At 47.9% G+C, this 15,534-nt stretch overlaps 1 protein-coding gene across 3 annotated transcripts in view; it reads right to left on the bottom strand.

Annotated features, from left to right (window-relative positions):
* Positions 1-751: 751 nt before the first annotated feature.
* The window catches only part of LOC108039012 (mucin-17), a 33,293-nt gene continuing 18,510 nt past the window's right edge, over positions 752-15,534 (bottom strand). For 2 of the 3 annotated variants that reach the window (XM_017115909.2, XM_017115910.2), the window contains 2 exons: positions 13,482-13,952; positions 752-7,663 (listed from right to left, as the gene is read on the bottom strand). In XM_017115909.2, the coding sequence (XP_016971398.2) occupies positions 1,318-7,663; positions 13,482-13,783 (6,648 nt within the window). In that variant the 5' untranslated portion in view covers positions 13,784-13,952 and the 3' untranslated portion in view covers positions 752-1,317. The remainder of the gene's footprint in view (positions 7,664-13,481; positions 13,953-15,534) is intronic. The other variant, XM_017115911.2, reaches the window with a different exon arrangement.

Here is a 15,534-nt window from a genome sequence, read left to right as displayed (position 1 = left end):
TTTCAAGGGAAAGATTCAAAAAATTAAAGGGACATAAAAGTAAAATCGATACAACTTCGTTGTTTTCAACAAACTCGAGATATACATGTAATTTACAATTTTAAAAGGACTATTCATGTAGGGGCTTGTTTTAGATAGCTACAAAATACCTAACTATTGGAAGGCCACTTTTAATGTCAGATTAGCCTCGAATTAATTGATGTTTTTACAGTGCGAACGAGAAAACGGCCCAAGTGTACATATTTGAACAATCTGCCGAATGTATATTATTTCACAGCGAAAAATGTGGTCATCAAAAAAAGTGAAAAGAAAAAGAGGAGCAACCTTTTGGCATTTTTAGCTTTGCAACTCAACCGCAAGACTAAATGGCTACACATTTATCAAAGTTTAAATTTAAAGCAAACCGCCCAGTTTTTGCCAATCACATGTCGGTGTACATTGACAAATATGCGTCAATGCCACGTTAAAAATGTGACAATGCAATCCGGCATTACTCTTCATTGCGTTTTGTGTTCTCATCTGAAATAAGTATGCATTGCTTTTTACAAAGTAAGTATTGGACCTTTTTCTGTCGAGACACTCGATTATAATATGCTATTTGTTTTGTTGTGTCGTGCCTTTCTCAGGTAACGCCCATCCTTTCTCCCTGGAATATGCTTGTAAGGCACTTGTGAATTCAGAAACATTGCCTTTTCCTGCTTTTGGGAAAATCAAATTTAAGGGTGGCTTGTTTTTGTAGTTTGTATAATATTTATATTTATTTATTTAGAGTTTTTGTTTAAGCTTACATTACAGCATACATAACTTTTAGTTTGCGTTTTCGTAAAGTTTATTTTACTAAATTACATTTGTTCAGTTGCCAAAACATTGACGCATCCCATGATTGCATTTGCATTTAATTTTCGATTGCATTCGCATTCGCCGCCTACGTATTTATTCAACATTTGTTTGCGAAGCCGGCGATTTTTCAGCGAGCAACGACGAAGTAAAAAATGCATTTTCATATACCATGCCGCATTCGGGTGGTATGCGGCAAATTAAATGCAAGCCCGAAAAATTGAAAATAAATTTGCGCAAACTGCATTTAAGCATTTAAGATATTTGATTTTGTTTTTGCGCGCACAGAGAATAATTGCAGCTGCCACTGGCAAATGCAATCGTTTGCTGAGCATCAATCTCGTATCGGACCAATGCGGACGAGGGACGCGGGATTAAGGCCCAGCAAGCAGCTTTCATTAAGGATACAGTTAGCATTACGAGTACGGTATAAATTCACTAAGTCACATTCCAAGGTTTAACAAGAAAACGACCTGCGGTTCACGGCAGCAGGCGCGGGTTGAACCGCCCCATGAACAGGATCATGCCCGTGGGGTTGTGGCGCACGAAGTACAGGAAGGGCTTGTCGAAGCGCAGCCGTGGGGCGTCCGGGACACGAGCCTGCCGCGGACGCAGGGGCAGGGGCAGTTCGAGGTACTTGGGGTCCAGCAGGTCGTCGTAGAAGCCCCGCCCGAGGGCCGACTCCTGCACCAGCGAGCCAAAGTCCACGACGGCCTCCGACGAGTCGAAGGCGTCGTCCTCGGTGGCGTCCACGTCCTTGTTGCGCTTGCGCAGCGGGGGCGCCGGGTACATTTCCACGTGGTGGTGCTCGGAGATCTTCTCCTCGCCGCAGGTGCTGAACGTGTTGATCTGGATCATGTCGGACAGGAAGATGTCGCGGTTCCCGGCGCCCGTCAGACCCCGCAGATCGGCGAAGTCCGACTTGAAGAGCCCGCGCAGCCCCATCTTCTGCAGGCCCAGCGAGGCGTTGACGAAGGAGCGGTGCGAGAAGCGCGGCAGCTGCACCTCCATGCCGGGCCGGTCCATCAGCGAGGTTAGCAGCCGGCTCCAGGCCCGCGACTCTCCGAAGGCCGTCTCTGCCAAGCTCCGCTCCAGGCGGTCCAGGTTGTCCATCGGCGAAATGGAGCTCTGGTGGCCGGGCATCACGTAGACCGTGCTCACCGTGTCCTGCACCCGCCCGAAGGCCACCACGGTGGCGTCCAGCCCCGGCTCATAGCCCGCCGTGAAGCCGGAGCGGTAGAGCACGGCCGGGATGGGCACCAGCCGGCGCTGACGCACGGTGGGAGCCACTTGGAAGAACATCTCCCCATCGCGCTCCGCGGTGGAGCCGTGCGAGCAGTCCGTCTGGAAGAGATTAGCCGAGATGGTGGCCAGGGGCCCGTTCACCCACACGCTGTTGGTGCGCAGGTACTCCAGAACCTTTCCCATCGTGTGGCGCTTAACCAGAAGGTTCGTGCGGCGTCGCACGATGTCGTTGACCACGTGGAAGTTCACCTCCTCCACATGGCCGGCGTACAGCTGCTGGGTCTTCTCCTTGAAGAAGGGCAGTATCTTTCCGTTCGCCCGGTCACTGAAGATCTCGCGCACGAAGGCAGCGGTCGCGATGTCGCTGTCTGTGGCCTGTTCCACTGAGTTGGTTATGTTCTTGAAGATCAGATGCGGATTGAAGGTGACCATGTCGTCCAACTTCAGGATCTCGTTCATCTCCCCGGACGTGCTTCCGCGCGCCCCAAGGAATACCATTGACAGCATGGAAGTAAGGGCGAACGGGGAGATGACCAAACTCCTGGCGGAGCTGATCTTCTCCGAGGTAATGGCGCGCCAGTAGCTGAAGGCTAGCTCGTTGCAGAGCCGAGCGAAGGACTGCAGATCCTCGTCCATGTGTGCGGTGGAGGCCTCCAGCCCCTGTGAGGACTCTGGACTAGGATCCAGTTTAACGGGAGGCCGGGTCGATTGCGTGGAGCTGGCCATAAGATTGGCAAGCAAGGGGGGCCGCTGCGTCGGTCGCTGCTGGTTCAACGTGGACTGAAACTGGCTGTGGGACGGAGCTTGAGGTTGGTGTTGGGCTGGGTCCGCCTTGTTGGCATTGTAGGGCAGCACCTTTGGCGGCTGGAAGTCTAGTTGGTTGTAGCCACCCAGCAGAGAGGGCTGAACGTAGTAGGAAACGGGCTTCAAGGTGTTCAGGCGCTTTGTTGTAGTTGCAGGAGCACTTGTAGTGCTTGACGGAGTTGTCGTAGTTGGAGTTTCCGTTGTGGACTTTTTAGTAGTTGTTGTCCTTGTGGTGGTACTGCTGGGCAGGGAGATAGGCATCTGGTAAACCACTTGATCCTCCTCGTCTTCCTCATCCGCCTGATCCACAGGTGGATTTCCATAGCTAGCCAAAGGCAATGTCACCTTGTAGTTATCCTCATCAGGTTCAGTAGCGCTCTTGTCCTCACCAGCCTCTTCGGAGTTTGAGTTCAGCGGACGCACCACACTCGCAGTTGTCTCGCCCAGCTTCACGTAGGGATCCTCATCGTCCGGTTGTATTTTCTGGGCACTGGTCACAGCCGTCGCATCCTCGGCGTCTTGTTCTTCCGAAATTGTGGCTGTCAGCTCGTCGGAAATTTCCTCCAATGACTCGTCGTCCAACTCCTGCGTCTTTACCGTGCTCAGTTCGAGTTTTTCGGTCACCTGTTCGGAACTCAGCGACATGTCCGAGTCGGAGGAAGCCAGGGACATATCACCAGGTATTTCCGTGACCGGCACTTCAGTCTCGTCCCGCTCTCCGCTGGCAGGAGACTGATATTGGGGCAGAAGATGGGCGGCATTGGTGGCACTGTCCTCTACAACGGCGATTTGGGAAAACTGTGGCAGCTGTTCTGTTTGCTCATGCTTCTCCGTCGTTGATGTTTGCTCTTCTGTCTGTGCGTCTTGGTACACATTAGTCGCCGATGTTGTCTCTTCCCCCACAGAAGGCTGGGCGGTCGTCTCTGGCTCTTCCGGCGCAGACTTTTCCGTGGTGAGCACGGGCTCCGGCTCCGTCTCCTTTTCTGTGATTGCACTGGTCTCCGTCTGCTGCTGCTCGTTGTAGCCATTTGTCAACAGCTCGGGCATTTCCTCTTCACTTTCGCGGTGCGTGTTGCTTTCGGGGATGCCATTGTACTGGGTCGTTGACTCCTTGCTGCTGGAACTCTCCTCACTGGATGTGGTCTCCTGGTTGGGCTCTTCCACTGACTCACGCTCTGTGGTGGTGGCCACCTCAACAGTGTCAGCCTCGGTGGTGTCCACTGAGGGGGTTGCTGTGGATGTCTCTAGGACAGGGATGTTTTCCTGCCGGCTAGGCTCTTGAGTTGGCTGCGCTTCGAGTCGTTCGTTGGTAAAAACCTCCTGCTCCTCATCCTGGTCTTGCTGTTGCTGCGCATAAATCTGGGACAGCGATAGAATGGGAATCCGGTGCGTGCTCGTCTCTACGTGGATGGGACTCGTTGGGAAAGCGTCCGGTTGCTGGAATTCCGGCTTGAAGGGCGCTGCGGTAGTCGTACTATGCGTTGGCGGCTTTGTCTCGAGCTGCGGCTCAAGCTTGTATGGCTCTTGGGGCTCATCTGGTTCCTCAGACACCTCCGTTTTGTCTGGTCTTGGGTGGAGTAGGAACGAGGTATTCAGTTGGGCGAAATTGGTCAGGCGGTGCGAATCGTCTATCGGTTGAGCCTTCGGCGGTGGCTTGGTCTGATCGCCTTGGGTGATCTGCTGGATAACATCGGACATGAGAAACTCCAGCTCGTCCTTGGTCTCGTTTGAGTTTATGGGGACATCAGAGAGGAGCGTGTTACTGCCATCCACTAAAGTGGAGGCCACAGTGGCCGCCTGTGTTTGGAAGTTGGCCATGGATATTTGGTCCGTGGGCTTAAGCATCTCCAAGTTAAGCTGCTGGACAAGGTCGGCAATCATGGGTGTTACTTCGGTACTGTCAATGTCGGCAACTGTGCTGCTCTCTGAAACAGGAAGACGTAGTGTCTGTTCTGTGGTGGCAACCGCTGCATCCGCCTCCTCCGCAATTTCCAATGGTGGGTTGTAGCCGCTTGTGGGGTATGGTTCATTAGCCTCTGGTACAATTTCGTCGAGTGGCTCCAACTTGACCTCGTGATCGGACTCAACCACTGGCTTATCGGTTGTGGCTTCCAGTTCTTCCAGTGGTGACATTGGAGTAGTGACTAAAAACTGTGTCTCTCCCGGCAGCTCGGTTGTCTCCGGCTCCTCCTGGTTGTGATCGGTCGGGATCGGCTTAAGTGGTTCTGGCCTCCTTGTTACCGTAAAGTATTGTGGTCTAGCGGTGATGACTACCACGGGTGTTTGCTCCTCCTCATCGTCCTCGAGGCTGCTGAGCGTGGTGTCTGCTGGCTGCTGGTGGGCCATGGAAGATTCTGTGGAGTCAGTGACATCCCCCTCCTCCTCTGAAAGCATTGTTGCCAGAGTGCTTCCGCCGTAGTGGGATGTGTGTGGCTTATTGCTTGTCAAAATTGTGGTGGGCTTGGCAGTGGTAGTGGTCGTTGTTGATGCTGCAGTGATGCTGCCAATGACGGCTACTTTTTTCTTGTTGGCCAGTGCTTCCATCTCCAGTGCGCTCTCCGCACTGTCGTATCTAACGGGACCCGCAGCGGAATCCTCATCCGCCTTGTCTGTGGCCGAGAGGTCCTGGGTAAGCGACTGCACAATTTGGTCCATGGAGAGAATCTGAGCGGGGGAAAGCTGTGGGGCAGGCGACGGGGAGCTGAGGTGCAACTGCTGCTGCAGCTGAGCCAGCGACGGCAACGGGGTCTTTTTCAGAGGCGAGTGGTGCGGCGGAGGATCAGCTATCGAGGCAGTGATGTCTTGAGAGGAGTCAGCATTGTAGCTGGGCAGCGGATAAAGTGGTTTGTGGGTGGTGCTCGAGGCTGGAATCACATTAACCAATCCGTAGCTCTCGGTTTGTAGTTCCCCTGCCACCTTACTCGATTCAGTTGTGGTGCTGTGTACGGGCTTTGCATGGATTCGGTTGTTATGATGGGTTGCTGGACGGCTGTTGGGCCTGTTGTGTAATTTCTGATGGTGTAGTGCAGGTGGTATGGCTGTAGTTTTAAGAGGAGCAGTGGTTGTTGTAGTGGGAGCAGTAGTTGTAGTAGTGGGATCAGTGGTTGTTGTAGTGGGAGCAGTGGTTGTTGTTGTGGGAGCAGTGGTTGTTGTAGTGGGAGCAGGGGTTGTGGTTGTGGGAGCCTCTGTGGTTGTTGTTATAGGAGCCTCTGTTGTTGTCGTTGTCGTTGTTGTGGGAACTGTTGTTTGGGGCTCTGGTTCCGGAGTGGTTGTGACTGGACTGGACTCTGCTGGTGGCTCTGTGACTGGTGCCTCTGGCGGGGTGGTCACCGGTTCAGGCGTGGTAGTTGTTGCAGTCGCTTCTGGCACTGGCGTTGTTGTTGTCGTAGTGCTTGCTGTAGTGGCTATTGGCTTGGGCTTCTTGTGAGGTCTTTGTGGTCTGGGCGGCTTCTGAGTATTCACAATCTGCGGCCTTGGGGCCGATGCAGCGGATGCAGATTCACTCACTTCCTGGATCAGAGGCTTTGGCTTCGACGTTGGCTTTCGCTTTGGCTTCGATGGCTTGGCTTGGCCAGTGGACGATCCTGTTCCAGGGGTTCGTGTTGGCTTTCGCTTCTTCTTTTTCGGGGTGGTCGGGGGTGGTGCCTGGGTGGTTGTGGTCGTGCTTTCCGTTGGCGCAGGCTCCTCTTGCGTCACCTGAGTGGGTGGCTCTGTTTCGGGCTGTGGGGCAGGTGTGGTTGTTGTCGTTGTCGTTGTGGTACTTGTCTTCTTCTTGACCTTCTGCTTTCCGCCCGTAGACTGGGAAGTGGTTTCGCCCGCAGCCGCACCGTTAGGCTTCTTAACTCGATGAGGCTGAGTCGGCTTGCGCTGCACACTGGCCGGCTTTTTGGCCAGCTGGTGGCTGAAGACAATTTCGGTGGTAGAGGGGGCACTACTCGAGGAGGTGGGCGTGTGAATAATTTCCTGGTTGTTGTAGAACACGCGCCGCGTGGTTGTTTCCGGCCGACCTGTGGTGCTCGGCTGCTTCTGGTAGATCGGCTGCATGTGGAGGAGCTCAAACTCGGGCATATTGGCGGCCACCTGCTGGTATTGCTGCATTCCCGTGTACACCGACTCCATGGGATCCAGCTCCTCCTGCACGACCTGCGGTGTCACTTGAGTGGTGCTGGTAGAGGTGGAAGGTTTGCGTTTTGTGCCCGGCCTACGCTTAGCGGGCTTGGGTTTCTTTGTGGCACGGGTGGTCGTTGGCGCCGCGCTGGTCGACGTCTCCAGGAGCTCCGACTCGGGAGTCATCACAATCTGCTGCGGGCGCTGCTGTGGGAAAATGTCGCCCCCCGTGTTGCCGAAAATGGCGGGCAGAATGAGCGACCAGGAGGAAGAGACGTCGGGCGTATCCAGAAGGGGAGGGAGCAGCTCCCCGGAGCTGTTCTTTGCCGAGGTGGAGGCCACCTCCTTGTTAAGTACGTTTTGCACGCTGTCCACGATGTCCTGCACATTCTTGTCGGGACTGCTCTCAGCCACCGGGGCGGGGTGGATGATGGACGGTCCCTCGCCGTCGCCGTTGGCCACGATGCTCTGAATCTCCTGCATGGTCATCAGCCGCTTGACCAGCTCGCCGTGCTCGTCGAACGTGTAGAACTCGTAGCGGTCTGGGTTAAGGAGGACGATGGGGCTTGCCACTTGCAACGACGGCTGTGGCTTGGGCACCTTGTGGCCGAGGGCATCCGTAAACTGCGGTTCGTTGCCATCGAGAACCACTGAAACTGATGGGGTCGCACTGCAGAGAGGGAATATTTGTAAATGGTTTAATTAGTAAGGGCGAAATCATATAGGGCTTATTTTACCCTTGCAGAGGGTATTATAATTTCAGTCAAAAGTTTGCAACGCAGTGAAGGAGACATTTCCGACCCTACAAAGTATATATATTCTTGATCAGCATGGGCAGGAGAGTCGATCTAGCCATGTCCGTCTGTCCGTCCGAACCGATCCGGTTCGGGCAACTATATCATATAGCTCCCATAGGAACAATCGGAAAAACAATTCAAAAAACGTATACCTTTGTTGATTTTAATTTTGTTTTTTTGGGATTTCGTAGTATTTAAATATTATGGAATTTTGAATTTAATTAAATTAAAATCGGTCAACAATATCATATAGCTGCCATAGAAACGATGCCAAAATGCAGCGCAAAATCGGCATAGCTTCATTGTTTTTAGTAAAAGAGGCATTAAAATCGAAATCTAGTCGATTTGTAATAACTGCAAGGGTGTATAAACTTCTGCTTGCCAAAGTTTGCTTCCTTTCTTGTTTAAAATAGGCTTCGAGTGAACCTTTGTCCAGCAGATTTCCTCCATTACAACATACAAAAGTAACTAAACCAATTTTGATAACCAATTAAACTGCTATATGGTGCATTCGATGATGATGATGGATGATTTTAATAGGACAAAAGTACTGCATCTAAAAGACATATTTATTAATGTTTGAATTTTGATACAAACATTCAAACAAAATGTAGTGTAACATATTTCTAACATTAAAAATGTTGGTTGTCACAGAATATAGAAAATTCCGGGTAAAAAAGGGGGGCAAACTATACTTGTTCAGGAATTCAAGGAGCTTACACATCCGATCCCAATTTCTGGCTCGCTGCTCTTACGTTTAGATCGACTGGTTAAAATCAGGAACCGTAAAAAATGATTATTTTTTGACTTAAAAAAAATCAGTCACTTATAATGTACCTAGAAATGATTTATTTAACCCAAAATCATTTAGTCTATACATTCCCCCCATGAATTTTAAATTTTTATACCCTTGCAGAGGGTATTATAATTTTGGTCAAAAGTGTGCAACGCAGTGAAGGAGACATCTCCGACCCTATAAAGTATATATATTCTTGATCAGGATCACCTCCTGAGTTGATATAGCCATGTCCGTCTGTCCGTCTGTCCGTCTGTCTGTTTCTACGCAAACTAGTCTCTCAGTTTTAAAGCTATCGGATTGAAACTTTGCACACACCCTTCTTTCCTTTGCACGCAGTATATAAGTCGGAACGGCCGGGATCGGCCGACTATATCCTATAGCTGCCATATAACTGATTGATCGGAAATGCCATAACTTTCGTGTTTGTAAAGTTAGGAAGTTGGGATTTTCTATGGGTTTTATATTTGGCCAATCAATCCGACCTACCAAATTTCATAAGGATCGGCCGACTATATCCTATAGCTGCCATATAACTGATTGATCGGAAATGCCATAACTTTGGTGTTTGTAAAGTTAGAAAGTTGGGATTTTCTATGGGTTTTATATTTTGGCCAATCAATCCGACCTACCAAATTTCATAAGGATCGGCCGACTATATCCTATAGCTGCCATATAACTGATTGATCGGAAATGCCATAACTTTGGTGTTTGTAAAGTTAGAAAATTGGGATTTTCTATGGATTTTATTTTTGGCCAATCAATCCGACCTACCAAATTTCATAAGGATCGGCCGACTATATCATATAGCTGCCATATAACTGATTGATCGGAAATGCCATAACTTTGGTGTTTGTAAAGTTAGGAAGTTGGGATTTTCTATGGATTTTATTTTTGGCCAATCAATCCGACCTACCAAATTTCATAAGGATCGGGCGACTATATCCTATAGCTGCCATATAACTGAACGATTGGAAATGCCATAACTTTGTTGTTGTTAAAGTTAGGAAGTTCGGATTTTTTATGAGTATTAAGAATGCATCATATGAATAATTTTGGAGAATATAATTTACAGAGTATTCTGCAAGGGTATATCAACTTCGGCTCCGCCCGAAGTTAGCTTTCCTTTCTTGTTTATTATACCCTTGCAGAGGGTATTATAATTTCAGTCAAAAGTTTGCAACGCAGTGAAGGAGACATTTCCGACCCTATAAAGTATATATATTCTTGATCAGCATCACCAGGAGAGTCGATCTAGCCATGTCCGTCTGTCCGTCCGTCTGTCCGTATGTCTGTCCGTCCGTCCGTCCGTTTCTACGCAAACTAGTCCCTCAGTTTTAAAGCTATCTGCTTGAAACTTTCCCAAATGTTGTCTTTCTATTGCAGGTAGTATATAAGTCGGAACGAGCGGGATCGGGCGACTATATCATATAGCTGCCATATAACTGAACGATCGGAAAAGCCATAACGTTGGTGTTTTTAAAGTTAGGAAGTTGGGATTTTCTTTGAGTTTTTCTTTTTGGCCAATTAATCCGACCTACCAAATTTCATAAGGATCCGCCGACTATATCCTATAGCTGCCATATAACTGAACGATTGGAAATGCCATAACTTTGGTGTTTTTAAAGTTAGGAAGTTGGGACTTTTTATGAGTATTAAGAATACATCATATGAATAATTTTGAAGAATATAATTTACAGAATATTCTGCAAGGGTATATCAACTTCGGCTCCGTCCGAAGTTAGCTTTCCTTTCTTGTTTTTTTCTTATTCTTCAATGAAAAGTATTATTATACCCTTGCAGAGGGTATTATAATTTTGGTCAAAAGTGTGCAACGCAATGAAGGAGACATCTCCGACCCTATAAAGTATATATATTCTTGATCAGGATCACCTCCTGAGTTGATATAGCCATGTCCGTCTGTCCGTCTGTCCGTCTGTCCGTCTGTCCGTCTGTCCGTCCGTCCGTCTGTCCGTCTGTCCGTCTGTCTGTCCGTCTGTCTGTTTCTACGCGAACTAGTCTCTCAGTTTTAAAGATATCGAATTGAAACTTTGCACACACCCTTATTTCCTTTGCACGCAGTATATAAGTCGGAACGGCCGGGATCGGCCGACTATATCCTATAGCTGCCATATAACTGATTGATCGGAAATGCCATAACTTCAGTGTTTGTTAAGTTAGGAAGTTGGGATCTTCTATGGATTTTATTTTTGCCCAATCAATCCGACATATCAAATTTCATAAGGATCGGCCGACTATATTCTATAGCTGCCATATACATAACTGAACGATTGGAAATGCCATAACTTTGGTGTTTTTAAAGTTAGGAAGTTGGGATTTTTTATGAGTATTAAGAACGCATCATATGAATAATTTTGGAGAATATAATTTGCAGAATATTCTGCAAGGGTATTTCAACTTCGGCTCCGCCCGAAGTTAGCTTTCCTTTCTTGTTTTTGTAGTAATTTAATAAAACTGCATAATCATTATTTTTAATAAAAAAAAGTAAAGCTCAACATTTATGATTATTGCATTTTTTATTGTTATTCACTAATAGTTTTTCCAACCCTATTTCTATTAAAACTGTACGTAAGATCGGGTTCCTTATTGAAAAATAAGAAGTTTTTCCTTTAAAAGAATGTGAAACAATATTGGTAAAAAATTTGACACAGATCTTTACGTCTTCTTTATTTGAGCACAAAATACAAATCTTTAATGATAATCGATTTTTTTTATATTTTGGATCAACAAAACTATTATGCAGCAAATGATTTTCATCGAAAAATGTTTAAAAATTTTAATTTTATCTTTGCCGCATGTTTCTTTTTATATTCTTTATATTATGTTTGATTAATGCCCTTGGTTGAAACTATTTTGTTTTTCCAAGTTAATGTCCCATAATGATTGCTGATAAATTTTGTATGTGTCTGTTCACCGACTTTGGACGACTTGACATTCATGACATTTGATTTTTATAAAGTCGTATTGGCGAAGTATCATTTGTCCCTCGGACGACGCAAGTCATCTTGCATACTCGGCGGCGCATCGTTGGCACTTTAATGGAAATTGAGAACTATAAAATGGTCGCAGAAAGTCACGCAGTCATCCTCCCCATACACCCACCCGCCCATCTCACGCAGTTGCATCCATATCCTCTATCTGCATTTGTGCAGCGCTTAGCAGGAGTATCTGGGCACACACCACGGTTTACATATGTTAGTTGGCGTCGGTCTGTGCGTCGTGTCTGTGCGATATAAGTATGCAAGTAATTCCGCGTGTGGCATGAGCACATCATTAACATTTAAGCACGTGAGTTGGAGCGTGCTTAGTCATATACAGCTGCCTCACACATACTATGTATGGACATATATCCATACGCCACATGTCATAGAGTGGGTCTGTTGCATCGGCAAAATCATCAGCACGGAGGGGGCGAGTCCTCTCATGCGAAAATTAAGTGCAGAATTGTGTTGCAATGGGATTAGGATGAAAATATTCCGTATAATTTGTGTGAGTTTCCAACCGGCTCTCGTCGTTTTGCAGCTTAGTCTGATTTGGGCTTTGAGGCGAAAATAAATGTTTTATTGACTTATTTCCAATTTAATTTTTAGGTAAACGTTGCCGTCCAAGTGACGTTTTATCGCAAAAGACCCAAAGAATGTCGGAATCACAGATTGGTTTTAATTGGAATCCAGAGGGCAATGCAGCACAATCAAAAATGCATGTAAATATTGCAGATGCGCCTGACTGCAGTTGCCATCATGGACCGGCGAATCATCACGGTCGTTATCATCGTTATCATCGTTTTCGTCGTTATCATCGTTATCATCGTTATCACCATCAGAGGCAACAGCTCGCAGTCATTACCAACGGTGGGCGGTGTGAGAGGAACACCAGCAGCTGACGCAAGATGCCGCTGGCTGTGAATTTGTTTATGCGCGGAATTAATATGAAATTGTGCCGGAACCTTTTCAAACAGATGTCTTTATTCAGCTGGGAAAAATAACGAAAAATATGCAGGCCCTTGATGTCGGTGTTGCTCTCATTCTGGTTGTGCTCTTCCTTCCTGTATGGATTAGGGATAAACGGTTTGGGTCCTCCTCAAAAGCATCGCGCCCACTTAAACTCAATTGATTAGCATTGATTTGAAGTTAATGAGCACTCAATTGAGTCGCTGGTGTCTGGCCCTGACCCTTGTTTACAGCCCACCTTCGCCTACCTACCACCCGTTCCAGTCTAGCCCAATGGGATTCCGAACGCGTGCCACAAAGTATGCAACGCTTTCCTGCCCACTCCAGCACGCTTTGCGGCCGCAGAGCAAATTAATTAAAAATACTAAGGCGAGTGCCCAGCCTGACCAGCCCACGCTCCTCGAAACAGCGGCTACAACAAAGCAGGAAATTCTATTTCAATTAGTGGCAAAAATTGCAAAAAGCTGTGCAAACAAAAGATTTTCCCCAGCAACAGGAACGGCGATAGAAACAGCAAACAAAGGGCAACTAAAAATGGACGAGGAAAACAAAGACCCCCTCCTTCTACACAGAAAGTAAGAATTGGAGATTAAAAACAAAATGATCTAGCTGAATCTGATATTATTAGGGATATTGTTGATAACACATGTTTTTGATTTCTCAAAGCAAATCGAACTCTTGTCATTTAAACCTTTAAACGTAATTAAAATTGTTAAATTATGCCGATTGACAAATTAAAGTGAAATCAAACATATATAATATGCCATTTTCACATCCACCATTTTATTCAAAACATAAAACTATTTATGTGGCCTTTAATCCGTGATTTACTAATTTTTTTCCAGTGCGGATTCCTTAATTCAGGCAGTAAGCCGCAAAAAGCGTAAGTCTGTACCGGTACAAAACCAGTGTGTGTGAACTCACCTGGAACCGATGACTTTCTTTGACGGCTCAGTTTCCCCGTTCCCGGCATTAGATGTGGATGTGGATGTGCTCAGAGGGTGGTTTGAACCCTCCTCCGCTTCCGGAGGAGGTGAGTCGTAGACGAAAGCCGGCTGCAGCTGCCGGTTGGAGGACTGGCTCCGCTGGCTGGATGTCGTCGAGGTGGTCACATAGGTGACCAGCGGCTGGTGCGGCTGACTGTTTGGGTAGGCCAGAGTGCCGGTGGTGGCCAAGGCGAGCCAGGCCAAGGACCAGAGCGCTGGGGAGGTGCGCGGTAGACGCATTGTGTATTCGTGGAGTCCTGGCGCGGAGCGGGCGTTTTTTGCTTCAGCCCCGGACTAATCTTAAAATTGTTTTTCTCTCCCTTTTGCTGACGGGAGGTCGAGACCTTTGGCTCACTGAATCCGATTGGCGCTTAATGTCGAAGGACGCTGCATAAACATCAAGCGAAAGCTGCAAAATGAAATAAAAAACTAATTAAAGCAGTGTTAATGAAGGCGAGCGAAAAGAATGCCGGGGAGGAATTTGCATAAAGTGTGGGAATCCTTTAAGAAACTCGCCCCACTTTAAGCGGCGCTGCAGGAGGTGCATTGTGGCAAGCGGCGTGCTTTTAGGCCCTGTCATAATCAGGCGTCCTGGCAGCAGGCAAATTGCCAAGCACCTGAAACCAGGCACGCTAATGCGCCTGTAATTATGCTAATAATAACGAGCCGCCACATGAGGCGATGGGGGAAGTAATGCCATTGGAGTCGGCGTCTTTGCAGTAAAGCATGCTTTCAGTGCCCTGGCCTAAGTGCCAGGCAATTTGGTCTTAAGCATGGGGATATGAAACACACCAGCACCTCCCCATCCCTTCCGAAGAACGGTCGTGTGCATTACGGAATGCATATAGCACCTGATGGAAATTAGAGATTCGCAATAACTTAGAGCGGCGTTCAGATTGGTATACGTGACTGAGGATTGTGCCAGGATTGTGCCTCGCCGTATCCGTATTGCCAGGTACCAGGGAAAATGGTTTTTAAATGATTTAGCTAAGGTCCCGCGTTGTTCTCCTCCTTCGCTGTTGTTGTCTGTCACTTGCTATCAGCATCTGAAATCTCTGCAAATACTTGGCAGCCGTTTTGACAGTTTTCCTGTTTCGCGTTGTGCCATTAAGCCCCTTCTGTGCGTGTGTGTGATAACACAAATGAATTGTCAATGGCGCGACATGAGGGAAACAGCAACCAGGCAATATGTTAATAAGCACAATGGCCAACACCAGCAGCAGCAGCAGCGCAAAGCCGAAGAATGCGCTGACAACTTAAAGCCGACGCTGTCAAAATGTTAGCTTACAGAAACGTATCCTGCCACCCGTTCCCGCACACACACAGGAAAATGTCCCCTCCTCAAATGTCCCTCCTCCTTGTGAACTTGTGAACCCGACAAGTTTGCCACACCACGTACACGCACCAACACATCAACATCGAAACACATCCATATACAGCAGATAGCTAAACGATTCGTGGTCAATGTGGAAAAAGGCGGGCATAAATACCGAGGCCTGGCCATAAAAATATGCGCGCTGACTGGTTGCCGACGAGCACTGGCACTTTGGGTCCTATTTTTGATTTTCTCCCTTCGTTTTATGGCCACAGAACAACGGGAGGAGTACAACCAAATTAACATAAATTGGGCGTAAAATATGTCAGCATAATGTAGGATTCACAGCGACCGTCAGTCCGCCGACAACGGCGACAAAGGACTCGTCACGGCCATAAGTTGGCAATTGATTTGTAACGGTAAATTACGATTGTCAGCGGTCCTTCGAAGGGAGGTACATTTGGAAGTTTGGACGTGTGGAGGGGTGGGGGGTGTAGGTGTGGATGGACGTGGATGGACGTGGACGGTGCCGAAACCAGTTGACATTGAAATGTAAATGAAATGCCAGCCCCAAGGAGTGGCTTACCCTTTGGGAGAAGCTCCTGAGAAGTTAACTGAGGTGAGGTGCCAGAACAGATTGGTCGGACTGCCATTGTCTGGGTCGACAATGATGCCG

The sequence above is a fragment of the Drosophila rhopaloa genome, unplaced genomic scaffold, assembly GCF_018152115.1.
Source record: "Drosophila rhopaloa isolate 14029-0021.01 unplaced genomic scaffold, ASM1815211v1 contig_69, whole genome shotgun sequence".
NCBI classification, from domain to species: Eukaryota; Metazoa; Arthropoda; class Insecta; order Diptera; family Drosophilidae; genus Drosophila; species Drosophila rhopaloa.
The sequence above is the reverse complement of the archived record's forward strand: the minus strand, read 5'-3'. Positions and strand labels throughout refer to the sequence as shown.